General features: G+C 44.0%; 1 protein-coding gene across 9 annotated transcripts in view; it reads left to right on the forward strand.

Annotated features, from left to right (window-relative positions):
* The window catches only part of LOC143022391 (TLE family member 5-like), a 178,636-nt gene that overhangs the window by 102,517 nt on the left and 54,890 nt on the right, over positions 1 to 21,229 (forward strand). For all 9 annotated transcript variants that reach the window (XM_076180563.1, XM_076180615.1, XM_076180555.1 and 6 more), the window contains 2 exons: positions 16,311 to 16,425; positions 17,443 to 17,541. In XM_076180563.1, the coding sequence (XP_076036678.1) occupies positions 16,311 to 16,425; positions 17,443 to 17,541 (214 nt within the window). The remainder of the gene's footprint in view (positions 1 to 16,310; positions 16,426 to 17,442; positions 17,542 to 21,229) is intronic.

The raw sequence follows: 21,229 nt of genomic DNA on the forward strand, positions 1-21,229 counted from the left end.
ATACCTTATCTGCTACGAAGTCGTGGTGTCCTGAACAGTTTTTGTTGCGGCTATATGTACAAGTAAAAAAAGTTTATATATTTTATTCTATTTCATTCTATTGTGACTCTAATTGGATACAGGTCGACCATTGTCATAAAATCTTACGTCTAGTAATCCAAGGACACGTCCAAATTCCTCTTTCCTTGTCCTCCCTCTTCTGACCGCGTTTCTCATCGCCACCGCCGCCAGGGAAAATCCGCCGCCACATTCCACCCCCCCACCCCCCCGCGACCACTATCCCTGGTGATTGATGAAGTGTAAGCGTCGATAAGACTGCGATAAAAACACCCTCTTAAGATAACTCGCACATTGGGAAGAGATAAGTACGAGAGGGAGGACCAGGGGGCTGGGACTGCGGTAAAGCTGATAAGGATAAGGATAAGAGGTATAGTCTGGGTCTGTAATCCTAACAGCCGATAGGGATGGTTCCAGAATGTTCCGTGTTTGTGCAGTGTGTGTGTGTGTGTGTGTGTGTGTATGTGTGTGTGCGAGAGAGTGTGTGGGAGCGCGTTGATGATTGTGTTCGTTTTTTTTGTCTTCGTGTGTATCGTGCGCGTGTGTGTGCTTCTTCATTTGCGTGTGTTTTGTGTGTGTAAACGTGTTCATTTGAATGCAACACACCTTAGCGAAGCGATACTGAAATTATCTCAGGCATGGACGGTAGTCGAACCCGGACCGCCGTAGTGGCAGGCGAGAACTCAGAGTGCATGTGTCTGCCTGCGCAACAAAGGTCGGTTAGACTGAAACAGAAGATAATGAAAAGAACAGGAGAGATTGAGGACCAGAGTTGAGCGATGGGACGAAGAGGAGGAGGAGGAGGGGACGGAGAAATGGCGCCGGGTAATTTAGGGCGGGAAACAAGGTGGAGTAGAGTCTGTAATCCGGGCGAGATTCGAGGCTGTGTGTGTGTGTGGAGGGAAGTGGAGTGGAAGTGGAGGAGGAAAGTGGAGGAAGCTCGGGAGCAGCTCAGAGACGAAGTGAGAAAGGTGGATGGAAGTGGAAGGAATAGGAAGAAGAAAAAGAAGAAGGCGACAGAAGTTGGGAAGGAATGTTTGAGAAGAAAGTCCGATGCGTTACTCGATGGGGTGGCGTGCGCTACATGACTTGTGTTAGGAGAGTGGCAGTGATGATATGAGAACGGGAGCCGAGAGGAGGTCGAAAAACAACCTTACATTTCGACTTTTATGACAGGTGAGGGAGGTCGAAAGGGTGAAAGTTGTGAAGACCTGGGAAAAAGTTTAAATCTTTTGAGTGTTGAAGTCTGAGATGGTCGGGGGGGATTTGAATCGCAACGTTTGGTGGTAATGATCAAGCGTTTTGTGAATTGTTAGCCGAGGGGAGGTGGGTCAAGAGTGAAGGTGTGAGGTGGAGATACGAATGATGACACGCGAGAAATATATGAAGGAGAGTGTGAAAAGTGGGGGAAGTATGTGCAGAATGAGAGTTGCAGGCTTCAAGAACAGACTCGGGAGGGGGGAATGGGGATGAAGTGTTGTGCTTTAGGGTAAGCTCAAGAAATCGTATTAGAACGCGGGATTTTGCTTGGAAATATAGAGCTCACGTACACTAATAGGATGATAAATGAGTCATGATAAATGTCAAAGCGTGTAATGGGTTAGTATTAAATTCTATGAAGAAATGCCAAGACTTATCTGGACAGTTGCGAGCTGGACGGAGGAAAGAAGGAGGCGATATTGCGGGAAAGGAAAAAGAAGAAGAAAAAAATGAACAATGTTGGAGAGGAAGTAAGGGGTCGATGTTTCGAGTTTTGAGGAAAAACTGTGTTGCTTTTGGGTTAATATAATGCTCGTTGGAAAAAGGCAGACGTGTGAAGCTTGCGATCCAGAGGGTTTCGAGTGCTGAAGTCGATGTGTGGTGTCGCCGGTGGGGTTTCCTCTTCGGGACATCTCGCGCAGTTGAGGAAAAAAGTAAAAGGGTAGTCAAAAATGGTTTAAGGAGAATGGTAAAAACACAGAACATAAAGAGGGACAGGTCAACTCACTGCACTTTAAGTCACCTCACTGCACATTTTTGTAACATAATTAAGATATAATAAAGATTAACAATGGGTTAGGTTTAAGTTAGGTTAGGGTTTGGGTTAGGTTAGGTTAGTGCAGTGAGTTGACATTGCAGTGGAGTGAGTTTGACATGTCACTGGATAAAAGACGGCGGTGGTAATAAAAGAGCAAACTTCGAATGGTTTCCTAGTGTGAGGGAGGTGTGTCAGGTGCTCGTGGAAGGATGGAGGTAAGTGATAAAGAGTGTAGGATGTGGGGGTGGGCGGCACGAAGACGAAGGCGAGCCGGGGTGTGTTGCGGAGAACTTGATGACGGAGATAACAGCCATGCCATATATCGGGGGGAGCTAAGGAATCGGAGGCCGAGGAGGGCGGGAACAAACATGCGCACCACCACATAACTCCACACCGCGCAACACTACACATCGCCACATCACATCGCACCATTCGCTACCGAGTATCCTAGTCTCAGTGAAAACATCCGCCGTCACACGCAAACCCTACACGTAGGTAAAACCACTTGCGAAACTTGTAGCACAAGTCAACGAAGAGTTATCCTCACAACTTCCCTCCTTTTCCACACAGCAGTGCAAGCAGACACAAACATGTTTATGTGTTTGGTTGGATCCCCCCTGGCGCTAGTGACTGGTCACGATGTCCAGGCATAATTATTGTGCGAGCCTGCGTGCCCTCTCGTGTAGCGAAGTATAGTGTCAAGACCCTGGTGGTATTTACAGTGTGCGTGCACATGTGATCGTGTGTGCCTTGTATAAAACATTCCTGCAGCCAAACGTGCCGTCACATCTAAAAATATTTTAGTCACGTATTTGTCGAAGAAATGAATAATGTAAGCTAGCTGTGTTGTACATTATGTGCCAACATGGAAAAAGCATATTTTTATTCATATGAATTTGTGTGGACTGGGCACACAAAAGGTACTCAAAATTCATTATGAACGGCCATAGGCAAGTTATTTTTTCCTGCATGTTGAGAAATTATTCATGAGCTGCACATTCGTGCGGTTGCTCAAGTGGCACACGCGCGCGCGCGCACACACACACACACACACACACACACACACACACACACACACACAAAGGGAAAAGAGGGGAATGATTTGAGTGTTAATAAAAGACAACCCGTCACTGGACAGACAGATTGTGTGAGTGAATTGCTGCAGAACATTAAGGTGACTTTTCATTGAATGGATAAAGAGGTAATGAAATAATAATAATAGTAATAATAATAATAATAATAATAATAGTACCGGTAGTAGTAGTAGTAGTAATAATGATGATGATGATAATAATGAATGAATAGATAAAATCTCATAGATAGCCTAATCCGCCCAAGACTGAAATATGCGTCTGCAGTATGGTCCCCACAGAGAATGAAAGAACAAGATCATGGGGATCCAAAAAAGCTGCCACCAAACTAGTTTCCAGACTGTCAGATAAGCCACACAAGGAGATATGCATTGGATATACCAACACTGAAAGATCGAAAAAAGCGGTGACTTGATCTGTGTTCAAGTCGCTAAGGAGGATAGACTACATTGACAGAGACCTCTTGATTAAGGATGTGTGGGATCTAAGAGGTCACGAGAAGAAATTGAAGAATACTAAATGTCGTAAATGATGTGAAGAAACTTAGCTTTCCATACAGATACACAAACACTTCGAATAACTGGCAATCTTCCTTGCTGATTAATCTTTTCTGGACTCTTTACAAGTTTTACGCATTATCAAGACCGGTTGCTACATGTTGGTGGATTATATATGAATAGACTGTGGGCTACCTAGGGCAGACCATCCGCTCGCGCGGGATCTGTTTTTGTGGGAGAGGAAGGAAAGTCCGTAGGAATATGAAAGGAAAGGCGTGTGTCAAAGGGGCTGTTGCCACTGAGCACTTTAAGGGATCAATATTAGGACTTGTATCGTGCAGTATGAGGTTTATACTTTATAATGAGCGCTGAAACCATCAGTTGTTTTAAGAAACGGTTAGACAACTTTATGGATGGGGATGACAGGTGGTGATGGATATGGAGCTGCCTTGTTTAGGTCTTATGGTCTCTTGCAGTCTCCTTCATTCTTATGTTCTTATGTAATGGATTCTATGAAGCTTTGGTCACTGGGGAAGGACACAATATGGCATGGATCAGTGTGCTGTCAAAGAATGATGCTGATTCGGTATAAGGACTTCCTCCTCGAAGAGAGGGCTTGGACGGTGTTTCTTTGTGGAGAACTTGGAAACAGGCAATTTAACGTAGCGTGCCTTTAGTACTAATTGGCTCGCTGGCCAGCAGTAACCAACACAGAATCCCTTATAAACTCCAGACTCCAGATTCCACAATATTCCTATGATGCCAGCTTGCAATAACCTAAACTGTCTTGATAATGTGGAAATGGATACGCGAAACGTCGACATCATTTATGGAGGTCGCTCTCGCACTTACACTTAACCAACAATGAAGCTTCCGGTCCTGTCAGCGTTGATAGTGCGTCGCCATCTGCGGCGGGGGTTAGGAGTGAGGACAGGCCTGCCTGGCAGCAAAGGAGTTCTTAATAAAGACGTACTGCAATCAATTGACTGCTCAAGAAAATCTTCCGTAAGGCGGCACCATCCTAGCTCTCTCCTGAAAAAGGGAGTTTGTGATGTTAAACCAATACATTAGAACAGTAGTAAAGGATACAATGTCAGGATAGCTAGTAGCGGAGTTCCACAAGGCTCGGTATTGCCGCCACTAATTTTCCTGATTTACGTAAATGACTTGATGGATGCAGGAAAAAGTTATATATCTTGACGATGCATTGACCATAAGGAGAGTAATGATGAAGAAGATTGTAAATTGGCTACATTAGAATCTAGAAAAGATTTACGATTGGAGTCGAACGTGGAAAGCTGACTTAAAAGTGCAAATAAAGACAAACTATATGTGCCCTTCAACTTCATTAAGACTTACCATCGATTATAATGGATTTACTATGAAATTTCGAGTTGAGCATTACTGGCTTTAATTCCTCTCTAAAACCCAATTTTAGAATCCTTGTTTTGATCACTCTGCTTATTTTAATGAAATAATGTCATCAGCGAGAGGTGATTGAAGTATTCCTCATTAAATCTTCAAACCTTTCCCTTCCCAACTCGACCCTCTGAAGAAAATGTCTTGCAGGCAAGCTGTAAATAGCGTAGGTGAAACTGTATCACCATGCCCTACTTCTTTCTCGATCTTCATATTCTCATCATCTTTGTACAGTTGAATTACAACAGTACCTTATAAATGTTTTTCAGAATTCTTACAATATGTTCGTTTTCACCCTTTTTTCCTATAGAATTTAGTATTGTCATTTGTTCTTCTGAGTCGAAGGCAATTTCGTAATCTACAAAAGTTAAATATAGAGATTTATTGTATTCTGTCGTTTTCTCGCTTAGATGATCCATTGTCTGCAAATGGTATATAGTCGAGTATCCGCTTCTAAAGCCTGCCTGTTATCTTGGCTGGTTTTCATTTAAAACTTTACGTAGTCTATTTGTAAGAATATGTGAAAATGTTTTGTATACAGTTGATAACAAGCTGACCGGTCAGTAGTTGCTAAGGTCTTTCTGGTCTTTTCTTGTAAAACCACTAACGTATTCACACAGTATATACATACATATACCAAAGGCTTTTTACCCCTTATAAGGGAGGTAGCCAAAAAGAAAAAGGCATAAAAACCACTCCCACCCATTCCATTCCTATCAAACTCTACTCCCCTCCACCCTCTTCCCTCCCTCTTATCGTGGCACCTCCTGGGTGACGGGTCATTCCTGCATCTTGTCCACTGCCCTGGGTCAGAAGCAGTGTCGCAAGACACAGCACATCCACAGCAAGGCCGCTTCATATATACTCCAGGAAATACATTGGTGGAACTGTTTGGCACATGTATCTGCCATGCCATTAACGTAGATGAAGAACTTTTGTGCTAACACACCCTGTGGAGCCAGAGGAACTTCACACCAATCTGACATACTATTCATCACAGCCGTACTGCTATCTGATCTTCAGGAAGTCCTTCATGCATCTCGGCAGACTTTCCTTAAGTTCTCCTCTGTGTTCCATTTTCCATATGAATCTCCTTTCTTGACAAGAGTCATCTCCAAGTACAGTCCACTCACCCATCTCCCTCTTGTAGAACATCGACCATTCTGGAGTAAAAACATGAAGAGGACATGTCCTTCCTGTTCTGAATGCAAATTGCTTACGCGCCAAAACATTTCCTCTGCCCAATATTATGTTCATCTGTCTGTCACAATTTTCTCGCATATTTTAGCTTTCGTGGTGGTCAGTGGCATAGGTCTGTTCGTTTAAGAGTTTCTCACTTCCAGTTGAAGTTAGGATTACATTGTCCTGTTCCCAATCTCTAGACACTTCCCTCTTTTTTTTATGCACTAGCTCTTATTTACATTTAGTATCCGGTTTGACTCTCTCTCTCTCCTGTCTCTTCTCTGTGTCTCTTCTCTCTTCTCACTCTTTCCCACTCTCATCCCTCTGTCTGTTCTCTCCCTCTCTTCTCTCTCTCTTCTTTCTCTCTCCCCCTCTCTCTTCTGTCTCTTCTCTCTCTCCCTCTCCCTCTCTCTTCTCTGTTTCTCCTCTCTCTCTCTCTCTCTCTCTCTCTCTCTATCTCTCTCCCTCCCTCTCCTCTCTCTTCTGTGTCTCTTCTCTCTTCTCACTCTTTCCCTCTCTCTTCTCTCTCCCTCTCCTCTCTCTCTCCTCTCTCTCTCTCTCTCCTCTCTCTCTCTCTCTTCTCTCTCTCTCTCTTCTCTCTCTCTCTCTCTTTCCCTTTTTTTCGCATTTCCACTCTCATTATATTCAGCACTAACACTGTAAATCATATATATTTTCCCTTCCTTCATTTCAGTCTCTTACCCTGGTAAATACTGACCTATTTTATTTTTATTTCAGCTCGCAATTTTACAACCTCATAGACTATTCCACCCACTTTCAACTTGGTAATTCCTTCTTTCTGTCTCATTTTATCGTTAAAAAAAAAAAAAAAAAAAAAAAAATCATCCTTCCATTAGACACTTTTTTTTCTGAATCTTATATTTTCTTCTGGTTTTCTGACAGTCCTCTGTTTTATTTGTTTCTTTTTCTTCACTTTTCACATGATCTTGCTTTTTGCTGTCTCATATTTTCTTTTCGAACAATTCCTTCTATTTTATTACCCATTTATTCATGGTATATCTTGTTGTAGTCCCGAGTTGTAAACATTCAGAAAGGCGTCCCATTTCTTCTGTATCTCTCATGTTTCTTCGAAAGCTCTCCGTCTATTTCGTAAAGAATCTTCTGGCGTTCTTGCTTAGGAACGAGGAAGGTCACGGTTCGATACCCGGTCTGTGCAAAGCGCTTTCATGGCTCCCCATCCAAACCAGTATGATCGAGCTGATTACAGTAATCTCAGACTTCATTTACAAACGCAGCCGTTACTCCAACACATCAACGACCACTTTACATGCACTTCTCACCACAAGGACAATCTTAGCAAGCCGGAATAAGCCACTCTGACGAGGTACAGAGGCTGTAAAGTCTCTTAGGGGATAGGCCAGTACTGCAGTGGGTCATTAAGGCTGAACTACATACACTGTAGATTTTGTCCTCCTAAAGTTGTATCCTGCTTGTCTATGTGGTGAGGTACAGAGGCTGTAAGGTCCCTTAGGGGATAGGCCAATCCTGCAGTGGGTCATTAAGGCTGAACTATATACACTGGATTTTGTCCTCCCAAAGTTATATCCTGATTGTCTATGTGGCTCATCTCTCGTGTCTGCATTCCTTGCAGCCTTAATTAAAGAGCTACAAAGGACACGGTCCTGGGAGATGGACCCTCTTCGAAACCCATCAATAAGATCCCTAACTCCATCCGAAAGATACAACCCTGAGGGGTTGGCACTCGGTTTCCGGACCAGCCTCACGTCTCCGCTAACTTCTACTCCATTTCCTTCATCTTTTGTTTTGCCTGTGAGCTTGTTTGTGTGCGTATGCTCAGGAAATTATACGAATGAAGAGGGAAAAAGAGGCAACGATGCAGGTTGAAATTATATTCAGTCCAAGAGTTCCCCCTCTTCCTTCTAAGGGAAGTAGTCAAGTCATAGGCATGTACCTACTCCCACCCAATCCACTATCATCCACCACCCTCTTCCTCCACTCTCATCTTAGCTCCTCATGGATGACGGGTCGTACCTGCATCCCGTCCAGTGCCCTGGGTCTGAAGGAATGTAGCATGTTGAAAGTAAAAGGAAATATCCGCAGGAGACCCACTTCAAATGTATATGGATACATGGAGACAGTTTCCGAGGAAATAGAGAAGGAGAAGAAGCAAGAGGTGTGTGGATCAAAAGCTTTAAACAAGGGTGACGCAAACAAGGTCATCATATCATGACAACAGGACAGGACTCGCAGCAATGGATTTAAATTGGACAATTTTAGATTTAAGAAGGAAATAGGAAAGAATTGGTTTACTAATAGTGTGGTCAACGAATGGAATAGACTTAGTAATCATGTAGTGAGCGCCAAAACTGTCGGTTGTTTTAAACGGTTAGACAACTTTATGGATGGGGATGACCGGTGGTAGTAGACATGGAACTGCCTAGTGTAGGCCTTATGGTCTCTTGCGGTCTCCTTCATTCTTATATAAGAAATGGGAGTAACTATAACTGATCAGAATAGGTGTTTGGAATTCCTGAGGGGGGCGGCTAGAGAACTAGGGTGGACTTGGTAAAGTGGAATATGACAATAAAGGTTGAGGAACAGAGAACAAAAGGGGCCTCCAGGTGAGTGAAAGGCTATTAAGATGGAGCATGAGTGGCGACAGCCGACGTCGAGAGGGACGTGATGGACGAAAGGATGCTAAGGCAAGGACTGAGGAGTGGCGGGAAACGTATCGCGTGAAGAAGAACAGTGTTGGATGGACAAAAGCAGACCCGGGAAGAAGCTTTGACAATCGGATTACACGCAATGGGGATGACACTTTAAGAGGAGAAAGGGAAGAGAAGATCCGGTAAGAAAAAGGTATGGGAAGGACATAGAAGGGAGAGAGAAAACAAAGGAAAAGAGAGAGAGAGAGAGAGGAGGGGTTTGGGAGAGAGTGGGATGATAGAATATTGCAGAGATGAAACATGGACATGGCGGAGGGGGAAAAGAGGTTACGATAAAGTTGGGACAAGAAAGCAAGTACCAGAGTGGAGCAGAGAAATGAATCGTTTCTTGTCAGAAGGGAGGCGGAAGGGAAGGCAAGAGGTGTAGTAAAGATGAATCAGAGCGCGAGAAGGGAACAATTGCTTGCGGTTGGCTTTGTAAGTTCAAGACTGTCTGGAGTTTAAAGGGGGCAGCTTCACCATTATCAGCAACATCAGTAGGCTTCGCTCGTTTCGTGCGAGCACCGTCTTCGACCACAGATATCTGCTTCATGGTTGCATGCAGTCCTGTCCTGCCAGGCTGCGTGCTTAGTACTCTCTTCTCTTTGTCTGTGCTGGCAAGCGACGCCCACACACCCACGGTCCGTTCCTTCGCGTTAATGGCTCAGATCACTCCGCCTTAAGGCCAAGTCACAACAAGCTTACGACCTGTTTCCGACCACCGGCGACTAGGCTGATTTGTGCTGTTCCTCTGTTTTTATACAAAGAATTCAAGACAATGCAATTGGAATGAATCGCCCCCCTTCCTCCCCGTCATGAAGATGAATGTGAAATTGCCACCTGGCGCTAACCATTACAGAAACAAAAGTGCCACCGTCGAAGGTGGTCGGGAAAAGGTGTTAAGCTTGGTGTCACTGGGGGCTTTTAACGACGGGAGCAGTTGGGGTGGAGGGGTGTTGGTTGGTGATGCCGCGACGCATCGCAAGAGCAATGCGCCGTCACTGGGGCCATGTTGTCACAGCTGACTGTTTCGGTTTTGCTGTTGCGTTGGTTTCCTCAGGATTCGTTACGAAGCAGTACAATGAATCAACTAAGTGCAATTAGACGCTGGTACTAGAGTGGACGAATTCGCCTAGACCAGTGGTTCCCAAACTTTTTCAGTTTGTTACCCAATTTAACATGCCACATTAAACATGTTACCCCTTTCACAAAATGTAGTCAACATTGATATATATGGCTAAATTAAAACACTAGAGATATTTTCGTTTATTTATTGTATTTGAACTTTGTGCATCTCTAATGACTACTGCCAAAGATGTAGAGAACATCAGTGGGATGGATGGAGGAGTTGCGTGCTTTGAAGAAGCTAGTTGAGGAATTCTTGGCTTCTTGATTTTCAGAATTATTATTATTATTTTTTATCAGCCCTCCATTACCCCCGAAAATTGGTTAAAATACCCCCCAGGGGGTAATTTACCCTCTAGTTTGGGAACCACTGGCCGAGACGAACGTGATAAAGAGAAGAAGAACAGGAAGGTTGTGTACTCAAGTAATGGCAGAACCACACTCACTTCTCAGTGTAACGGGAATTTACATAATTTCTCACGATATATCAACACTAAAGGGTTTGCCATTATCACGAGCCGAAAATAAATCTACATCAAATCTAAAATGTCATCATTGACACTGACAAGAACTGCAGCTTGTCAAACGAGCATTCTTAACTGGGCGAACATTGTATTACCACCCACCCACAGTAAACTCTATCTACACCACACACATACAACTGAAGCGCGCGCGCGCACACACACACACACACACACACACACACACACACACACACACACGGAGTGATGGATATCTGGAATAAATTGGATGAGGAAACAGTGAGTGTAAAAACTATACAAGAATTTAAGAACAAATTTAATGCTGAAAGATACAAAGACGGGTCATTACAAGCATAGCTCTCTTCCCGTAAAATACAACTAGGTAAACACACACACACACACACACACACACACACACACACACACACACACACACACACACACACACACACACACACAATAGCAAAGCATGGCAACATGCCCTTTCTATCCAGAACGAGGCTGGATGCTCAAAAAATAAAAAGTAAAAATAAAAATGAAATAAACACAAATAAACAAGTAAACAAACAAACAAACTAATTGGCGGACATCATCACAACATATTGCTTTGGTATTTGTCCAACTGAATCATAAAACTTCGAACTGTTTTATCCCAAACGACTTGGTGAGAAGTGTCTTCCATCCATTAGGGTCGTGGTTGCCCTTCCTCCCCCCCCCTCTCTCTCTTTCTCTCCCTATCTCTCTCTTATCTCTTCTCCTCTCTTCACCTCTCTTCACCTCTCTTCACCTCTCTCTTCGCTCTCTCTTCTTTCTCTTCTCTCGCTCTCTCTTCTCTTCTCTCTTCTCTCTCGCTCTCTCTCTCCCTCTTCTATCTCTCTTCCCTCTTCTCTTTTCTCCTCTCTTCACCTCTCTCTCCTCTCTCTCTCTTTCTTCTCTCACGCTCTATCTCTCTTCTCTCTTCACCTCTCTCTCCTCTCTCTCTCTTTCTTCTCTCCTCTTCTCTCACGCTCTATCTCTCTTCTCTCTTCTTCTCTCTCACTTCACCTCTCTCTCTCCCTCTCTCCCTCCCTCCCCCTCCCCCTCCCCCCAGGTCCTGGACTGGCAGAAAGATCTTGTAGTTCCTCGGCTGCTTAGTATGTAATGTGAAAATACTCTCAGTTATGATATATAATTTCTTTAAAATCTTGAAGACCTCTATTTAGTTTCCAGTGAATCCGTCTTTTTTATATAAAATCATGTAGGCTGTTTTCATATTTGTTTCAGTTACTTGGTATAAATTTCATAACTCCGTGTTATACTCTTTACAATCAGTCAATACTCCTAGAGATTCGGGGGCTACGTAGAAGCAGCATTTTTCGAATGTAGATGGAATAACTGAAAATATGTTTGATGAGAGTTGAAATCTTGAAAGTGGGAATGTCAGACTTGCGAAAGAGTACCGGGGGAGGGGGGGGGGAGGTTGGAAAAGAAAACGTGCTTTTTTGATTCTTGTAAAAAGTATTCTCATAAGAAAGAGGTGAGACGACCCAGAAAGTTCGTCACGTGGTCGATTAAGATAGGCACCCAGTGACTGAGTTCAGAACAGTGACCAGAAAAATAAATTAATAAAAGAGATGGATATTCATTAAGGACTGAAACCGCTCATACTAGAATGTCTCCGTCGAGTTCCTACAAAGGATTACAAAGGCGGAGCATGTCGGCAGGAGACCTTTTGGTCCATATCAAGGTCGGATGCGAAAAAATATATGATAATGATACATAAATGAATAAATAAATAAACAAATGAACAAATAAAAACTATAATAAAGTAAATAATGATAAATCAAATAAATGCATAGTTATAGTTAAAGACATAGTAGTGGGTAGGATGGAGCAACGATAAACGACAATGATATCAGACACAAAATCATATGAAAACTGACCAAAATATTTTGTACTTGTTTTCATTAAGAAGAAAAAATATGGAGATTCAAAGTGTCTCTGTACAGGTTTTTAAGAACTTTAAAGGAAATGTTGTGTTTGGTAATGAGGATATTACACTTCCCAAACGAGAAAGCTGCCAAGATGTAGATTTAATTTAGAAATGTGAAATTAAATTTCAACAACCCCATAATATTTGAATGGAATATTAACTTCCCGTAGAGCTCTAAGGAGAAATTGAAATTTTAAGATGCAGATGAATATTTAACAATATGTTGTAACGTCTGCCAATGAGATTAATTATGTCGTTACTTACCAGCTCGTACGTTTATCTTGTCCCATTGCACAGCTGAGCTCGTTCATAGACCAAAAAGTCTCCCGTCGAAACGCTTTGCCATTGTAATTCATTGCATGTATGCATGCAAACGCGCTCAGTAGAACGTGTTGACAGCGGCTGTGTTGACCAGCTTGTCGGGAACAGGAAACGAGTGAGGGCAGGAGCTAATTCACAGTTTGCCTACAAGATTGGTGGTGTGTAGGAAGGGTGTGTTCAGCTCGGGCAACGAAGAGGGGAACCTGGAACATACATAGCAGCTCGACAAGGGATGACCCGCTAGGGAACGAGTGAGAGAGAGAAGAGGGGAAGGTCGAGAAACGTTTGATAGGAAGGAAATATAGATACCGTTGCCAAGGGAAGAATGGCTTAATGTCATATCCATGTAAAAATGATGAAGTTCAGTGATGTTTCTTTTCTGTTGTCATCCAGGAGGTGCCAAGATAAGAGGGAGGAAGGAGGGAGGAGGGGAGTGGAATATATAGAAAATGGAATGGGTGGGAGTGGTTTCTATGCCTTTTTCTTTTTGGCTACCCCCCGTGTAGGGGGAAAAAAGCCTTTGGTATATGTATGTATGTATTTGATTGGAACGTCTTTTGGATGTTGAACCCGTCGACCTTGGAGTGACTCGCGGATGCTTTGTCCTGTGAAATCACAGACGATTTGGTTTCGCTGAGTGATGGGTCCTTTGCTGGAGCGACAAAGTTGACCTCGATTATAGTTGACAACGATTAGAAATGCTATTACACATGACCGTGCCTTCCCCAGTGTTTCTACGCAGAGGTGACACAGTTTGGGACGGGGTGGATATATGTCACCATAATCCTAAAAAGTGATACTCATTGCACCATACAAAGGCCTTGTGACCTGGAATCTATCTGATCCCCGAGTATAGGAAAATGTCGTTGTGACTAGCGGATATCTCTCTCTCTCTCTCTCTCTCTCACACACACACACACACCACACACGTATATATATAAAGTTTTATAGTAATGTCATTGCAGAGCTTCGTGCTTGCCATATCACTTTGTTTGAGAGCATTTTGGTTCTTCTAAAGAAGTTGACCTAAAGAGTATCCGTGATTTATTACGGCTGAAGCTTTATTGTCTACTTAGATGAACCCGTTGCTTATTGCTTGCTTCCATTTCCTTTTATTCCTGGTGCCACTAGGTATTCTTATTCCTGAGACTGGTTAGGTAGAACGCAACTTGTCCCCATCAAGGACGTGACTCCAAGGGATCTGGCCCGTCGTTGTTGTGTTGCAAGTCTAATGTTTCATAGATACATTTCACAACCGTAATAAGCTCAGTCGGACAGCTTGCATGTCTCTTCGACTTCCGATCATCTGACGCGATAACAGGTCTTGTTGGTGTTGCACTACCGTCCCTTAATTCCCCCCCACAAATCCGGAGGGGTGGGGGGAGGGGGGTATGTTTGCTCGGCCAAATGACCGCCGGTACGCGTTGCACCGACGTCAACACCATCCACTTCGATCGCATTTTCCGAACTGGACTACTCTGGATTGGCGTCCAGAGCGTTTCCACTTCAGAAGATCGTTCACGAGATATAAGATATGGCTTCATGGTGAGACTACACGATAACGAGGAGGTACAGATCAATGCAGGCTGTTAGGGTGGACAACTAATACAAGGGAAGTGGGAGCAATTGGGAATAAAATAGTACATCGATCGGAAATAAATTGGTTGTGTGTGTATATGTGTGTGTGTGTGTGTGTGTGTGTGTGCGCGCATACGCGTGCCCCATCAATTCCTTATGATATCGCTAGTGTTCAGTGTCACAGGATCCGATCCGTTACATGTTGCATTTTTTATGGAAAAAATAGGAAGTATAGAGAGGTCTTCCTGTTTCCCCTCTAGCGTTCTTGCACCCCCCTCCCTCCCTTCCACCCTCTCCCCGTTTCATTATTTCCCCTCTCCACGTCATTTACAACTCTTACCTTTCGGAATCTCCTCTACCCACTCTTCTACCTCCCTTTGTCCCTTTCCCGCGTTCACTTGCCTCTGCTTTCCTTTCCGCTGGTTCCTTCCTCGACTTGCCTGACCTCCCTTCCATCCACCTCATCCTCCTCGTCGTCGTTGTCGTCGTCACGGGGTCGCGTGCAGCCGTGAAAACGTTTCTGTGCCTGATAACCAATTCCAAGACCAGTCGTCTGGGTTTATATGTCTCTGTTATTACCGTCCGTCGCTGAAAAGTCCACTGCAATCACCCTCCACCCTTTTCTTGCGGTGAACCGTGTTGTGTTTCCTTTATCTATTTTTTTTTTTTTTTTTATTATTCGTCCTTCCATAAATATTGGGTTTCCCCCCCCCCACCCCGTCCCTCCTTCGCTGACCACTTCACTTGTAGACTTGTCGCAAGACCTTTCTGTGTCTTCCACTCTTCTTCCACTCTTCTTCCTATCGTTTTGCCCATTGGTACAAATCCCTCTTGAGTGTAGTTTAGACCCGTTGGCGGACAAGACAAATGACGTTTATGCGAAAACGACTTCATTCTTTATGCGTGTTCCTGGATATTCTCCCTTTCATACTTTTCGTGGAAAGAAAAAAAATACCCTAATCCCATCGCAACAGTTGACACGTTTTACAGAATGGCTCCAGCAGCTACAGAAGATTTGTAAGGCCCAGTTCACACTAGCGGTTTGAACCGCGCGGAAACCGCGGCGGTATTGCATAGTCAAGGAAAAACTGCGCGGTTGTGTGTGAATGTCTCCATTGACTTACATTGTAATTGAAACGCGGCGGTTGAAACCGCTAGTGTGAACAGGACCTTACACTGTTTTGACCTCTTCACTGCGATGGTACGCTGCGCGGTTTTAGTTCTAGTCAACGCCGAATAAGGTTTTCCAGACGTGGGCAGACGCCTAAGAGGCTGTTGTATTATCATTTCTTTTTTATCGGACTTCCTGTGCACAGATACTGAGTTTATAAATTTCTCCAGTGCTGTATTACTACTTTATTCCATTGTGATGTCATCACTCTAATATCATTGATGTGTTGATCAATTATGTAATGTTGATTGCTTGCCGTGCCCCCCAGGCAGTCGATCGTTCGGCTCGAACGCTTCGCTTGGTTCGCGTACAATGTTTCGGTATTCGCTCACATTATATCCGAAAGGATTACGCCAATGGAATGCTTTCATTGTCCTTCGGCTTTTGATCTGTATCTGCCTTCTAGTTGTTATCGATCATCCACCACCATCATTCCTCCTCATTATTATTATTATTATTGTTATTATTATTATTATTATTATTATCATTATTGTTGTTATTATTATTGGTATTGTTATCGTTTATTATTGTTTATTATTATTGTTATTATTATTATTATTGAGTTGCTAAATGTACGAAAAGGTTATTTCAGATTGAAACTTGATTGCTGATCTGACACCACAATCTGAAAAAAGCATTTGTCTCTCCCGCTCCCTCCCCTCGACGACGACTGCCTTACTAATAGGATCCTTTGCTCTTTGCCCTTTCCAGCAGCAGATGCAAGCCCAACAGGCGTTGCCCCACGCCGCCCACGCTCCGCCCTTGCCCTTGGGCCCCCACCCGGCTCTACCAGGTCTCCCCTCACTCCCACCCACATCGGCCGCAAGTAAGTACAGGGAGCCTCCCACGGGGGGAGGCGGGAGGGCGGGGGTACACGGGTTGTTATTACCTTGCCCTGATGTAGTAGTAAGCGGAACATGAAAGTCCCGCTCAGATGCTCTTTGGAGGATTCGCAAGTAGTAAGCGGAACATGAAAGTCCCGCTCAGATCCTCTTCGGAGGATTCGCAAGTAGTAAGCGCAACATGAAAGTCCCGCTCAGATCCTCTTTGGAGGATTCGCAAGTAGTAAGCGCAACATGAAAGTCCCGCTCAGATCCTCTTTGGAGGATTCGCAAGTAGTAAGCGCAACATGAAAGTCCCGCTCAGATCCTCTTTGGAGGATTCGCAAGTAGTAAGCGCAACATGAAAGTCCCGCTCAGATCCTCTTTAGAGGATTCGCACTCGATTCACTCCTTGTGCTCGGGCTGTTCCCACGTTAGTGAAGGAGTTATGTGTTAGGCGGTTTGGATCTTTTTCAAAAGTTATAATACACTTTTTATAGTAAAAGTTATGAAATAATTTCTCCATAGACTTTAGCAAAACCAATTTGATTATAGTAAAAAGAAAATTAAGTGATCTTGTAAAATATAGTTTTCATAATGAGAGCAATGAAACGAGTTTGTAGGAAGCCAATAGTACATGTGGTAAAGTTAGTCCCCAAGCAGAAACAGGTATAAAGACAAGTGCGCAGACAGAACTAGACAGGGCGCATGGAAGCATTGGAATTCTCGATTGCAGTCATCATGGCGCTATTATTCTGCAGACGGGCGAGTTCATTAGTACCATTTTATCCTCTTCAGTATGTGGAACATTCTGCACCAAAACGAAGTTTTCGCTCTGTTGCCTTCCCCCTCCCCTCCCCCCAATTTTTTCGTAGTATATGTCTATGTATTTGTCTCCCCCCACTTTCAACTTCTCCCTCCCCCACATTTGATTTCTTTGAGTTTTTACCTCAAGCTCACTCCCGCCGCCGCACCTTACTATTACATGAGGCTAACGGCAACTGGTGCTTCTTCCATTTCAGGTCTCCTGTCGGGATTCTCAGGGTCCTTGGTCGGTCCCGGAACGCATCCCTTGTCCCTCCTCAACTCCAAACACCTACTTCACCGCGATGACGTCACAGGTAAGCGCCGCTTCTATTTCTGTCGGAGTTGAAGTTTGAATGAGAATGTGCCTTTGGAACGACTCAGACGATGCTTCAGTGGATGCGTGCCGTTTACAGAGTCGACGGGTCCAGTGATAGTGCTGATTGTATGACTTGCCCAGTGGATGATTTACATTGTTATTACAAGTCCCAAAGATAAGAGATCGGTCTGTAAAAGAAACGTGGTCTAATCAAGGACTTGATTATAGACTTGTATGCATTGCGTAAAACGTTAGTCTGTTGTTCTCTTGTGCACTAGTGGTTATTAACTAAATCACTGTCATAAGACAATGTGGTATCCTTCTAAAAGATACTGTTTTCGTGTCAGTGGCGAGCAGATAACGCACTTAGTTATAGAATTTTTTTTATGAAAAATTGTCTTGACTTGAACTGCAGTCACTGGAGAAGACATTACCTTGGAGTGGTGTATCACAACGAACTCTCTCCAGACTTCCAGTAGCCAGCAACGGCCCTCGGCTTCTCTAGGGAAGAAACGTTAGACTATGTCATATTAATGTAGGTTTACTTTTTGCGTTACCGGTTAGGTGGAAGAAGAAGAAGAAGAGGTAGACAATCGCTGGACGTCAGTTGATTTTGTGAAAAAAAAAATGGAGGAAAAGAGTTGATGTTGATGGATCTCATGGGCCCAGTTGGAAGACCAAATGCCAGCCCCCCCTGGTGCTGTGTCCCCATCCAGGTTGGGGGTATCCTTGGGCTTTGAAGATAGGCAGTAGGGAGATGATAATCGCCGACGTCCATCCCACAGGATTACTTCATGCAGGCCCCACCAAACAAAAGCACTATGCTAAACACTGCCTCATCACTGCTGTTAAACAAGAAGCAGCAAGATTCAGTTTGATTTGATTTTCGCACACCACTTTAAGTCATTAGCACGCCATTGTAATTCTTCGAAAACAAAATAATTTTTTGAAGTGTTTTGTCGAAAATAACCAGTGCTACCACGCTTGGCGACAATATCGCACCGAAGTTGTGCCGTAGAAGGTTGATACAGCAAACCGGAAGGATAGTACATACATACATACATATACCAAGGCTTTTTCCCCCTTACAAGGGAGGTAGCCAAACCGGAGGGATAGTAGTCGAAAATGATCAGCATTCCTTTCGAGTAGACTGGTGTCCAATTATGAAAGAATGTCGAGTGACTTGGTTCGTTAGGATGTCACAAAAATCACTAAAATATTGATTCCATAATACGTAGAGTGTGTACCACCGTACGGGGATTCTGTTATTCAACGCACCCAGTGCATAGTAAAGCTACAGTTACACTAGTCAACGGAATGGTTGGATTCCAACGATTCAGTTGGATTTCGTCCAAGGTTGGAGGATTTGGTTAGTGTAACCAGTTACAATTAAAGCTACAGTTACATTAACTTAATCCACCAACCTTGGACAAAATCCAACTGAAACGTTGGAATCCAACCAATCCGTTGACTAGTGTAACCGTGGCTTAACCTGGCAGACAAAAGCAAGTGAAAAAGAGAAATACCTTTACGTGCACGTAATATAAAACAAGCACAAGTGATACAGGAGCACATAATTCATCAAAGCAACCTTCTCATACAGAACACATCAAAGCAGTCTGGTCATACGAAGCTCGTAATGCATTAAAGAGACCAGATTCGTACGTGTTTGCTTATGCGAACGCCGGGCACGGAATTAGATATATTGAATGTATATAACTGACGCTAACAAAGACATGTGGAAAACTTAAAATTTCTTTTGAAACAACTTAAATAAGCGGAAGCATATGCAGGCGTGTGTATATCTATATGTATACATACGTGCCTGCACACACACATACACTCGTGGCGCAGTTGGTAGGTTTCCCGGCTGCCACTACGGCGGTTCGGGTTCGAATCCCGCCCAGGGTTGAAATAATTTCAGTATCGCTGCGTTTCGGGTTGTTACTCCAACTCTCGTGGGCGGGGAATTGGGTGTGTGTGCGTGTAAGGTCACAGCATTACCCACAGATCGGTCATATGAGCTCTGAGCTCTCTTCCGGGAGGGAAATAGCTGTCGATCACGAGTCCAACACGTGATCCAAGACCATGGTGAATCACACACACACACACACACACAAACATATTTGCAGATGACCCCAATATCATGTAAAGGGTGAAAGGTGAAGAGGATTGTAAACTGTCCTAGGAAGATCTAGATAAGGTTTATGATTGGAGCCAGAAGTGGAAGATGAAATTCAGTATGCAGAGATTTAAACCGCAGAGAGGTTCTGAAATGGGAGATAAATTCACCACAAAGGCAAAGGAGAAGAATTGAGCGATTTTAATCAAATGAATTGGAAGACCACATTAAGGAAATGACGGGGGAGGGGGAGACTTATGAATCACAAATAAACATAAAAGTTGAATTTCATCGTATGGATGAAGACGTAGTTGATAATCTGATCCGCCCCAGACTGGAGTATGCAGCAGTGGTGAGATCACCACAACTAAATAAAGAAGTTACCTACGACTACAATATGGAAACCAAAATGGCAGATATGACTTGTGAAGATGATGACATGATATGGTTTAACGTCACAAATTCCCCCCTATCGGAAGGCTAGGACGATGCCCCTCACAGATGGCTTTGTAACGTGGAATTAAATGAATCATGCCCTTGGTTCAACTTCGCCGGTGGCAGGATTCGAACCGCCATCCCCTCGACCTTCGTCACAAGTAACTCCAACTAACACCAGGTAAACACACACACACATGGTTAGTAGAGTTCCCGGCTGCCACTACGGATGTCCGGGTTCAAATCCTGCCCAGGGCTGAAATAATTTCAGTATCGCTGCGCTGCGAGTCGTTACTCCAACTCGTGGGCGGGGAGTTGGGTATGTGTGCGTGTAAGGTCACAGGATTACCCATAGATCGGTCATATAAGCTCTGAGCTCTCTTCCGGGAGGGAAATAGCTGTCGATCACGAGTCCAACACGTGATCCAAGACCATGGTGAATCTCACACTCGCCCACACACATTTCCCATGCACATGAGCACAATTACAAACATTTGTAAGCTCGAGAAATGTTTTGCAATACAATGGTACTCATTCTTTGGTGGAAGCTCCCAGAGTTGGTGAAGAAACAGGCCCTTTACCAAAGATCGCCTTCGGTTGTGTCCAAGGAAGCTTGCCGACAGTCACCTCTGGAATAAAAATCCTTCGGAAGATCAGGCAGGGTGGTGGGAATAAAGATATTAAGTGTAAATGGGAGAGGAGTTTAATTACATACAAGAAATGGGGAAAGCCCGTGGCTATGAAGTCCGGCAGCCCTTGTTGGAGTCCACTCAGGAAGATGTAGGCGCGCGCGCTCGTGAAGTATACCTCTCTCTCTCCCTCCAAAAGCGTTGCAACGCTGCACGTACGCCTGTTGACCAACTTGCACGCTTGCCTACCTGTTTGCCAGATGGTGGTACCTTCTAAAATCAATACAGCTGAAAACTCCTCCAAAGGCTTTCAAACCCAAGCCTACGTCTGCGTGATGAAGCCAAACAAAGAGCTCGCTGCATCTGAAAGCAAATTTAATAGAAAGCAAACAAGCCGAGGCTATGTCGATAAAGAAAAATCTATCAAACAAGTAAACTCTATCTGGGATTATGTTTGCTGTCTGTGTTTGCTCTCGCTGTGTTTTGCTCCGTGTGCGCGC

This window comes from Oratosquilla oratoria, chromosome 3 (genome assembly GCF_046742065.1).
Source record: "Oratosquilla oratoria isolate Oo_2021 chromosome 3, ASM4674206v1, whole genome shotgun sequence".
NCBI lineage: Eukaryota > Metazoa > Arthropoda > Malacostraca > Stomatopoda > Squillidae > Oratosquilla > Oratosquilla oratoria.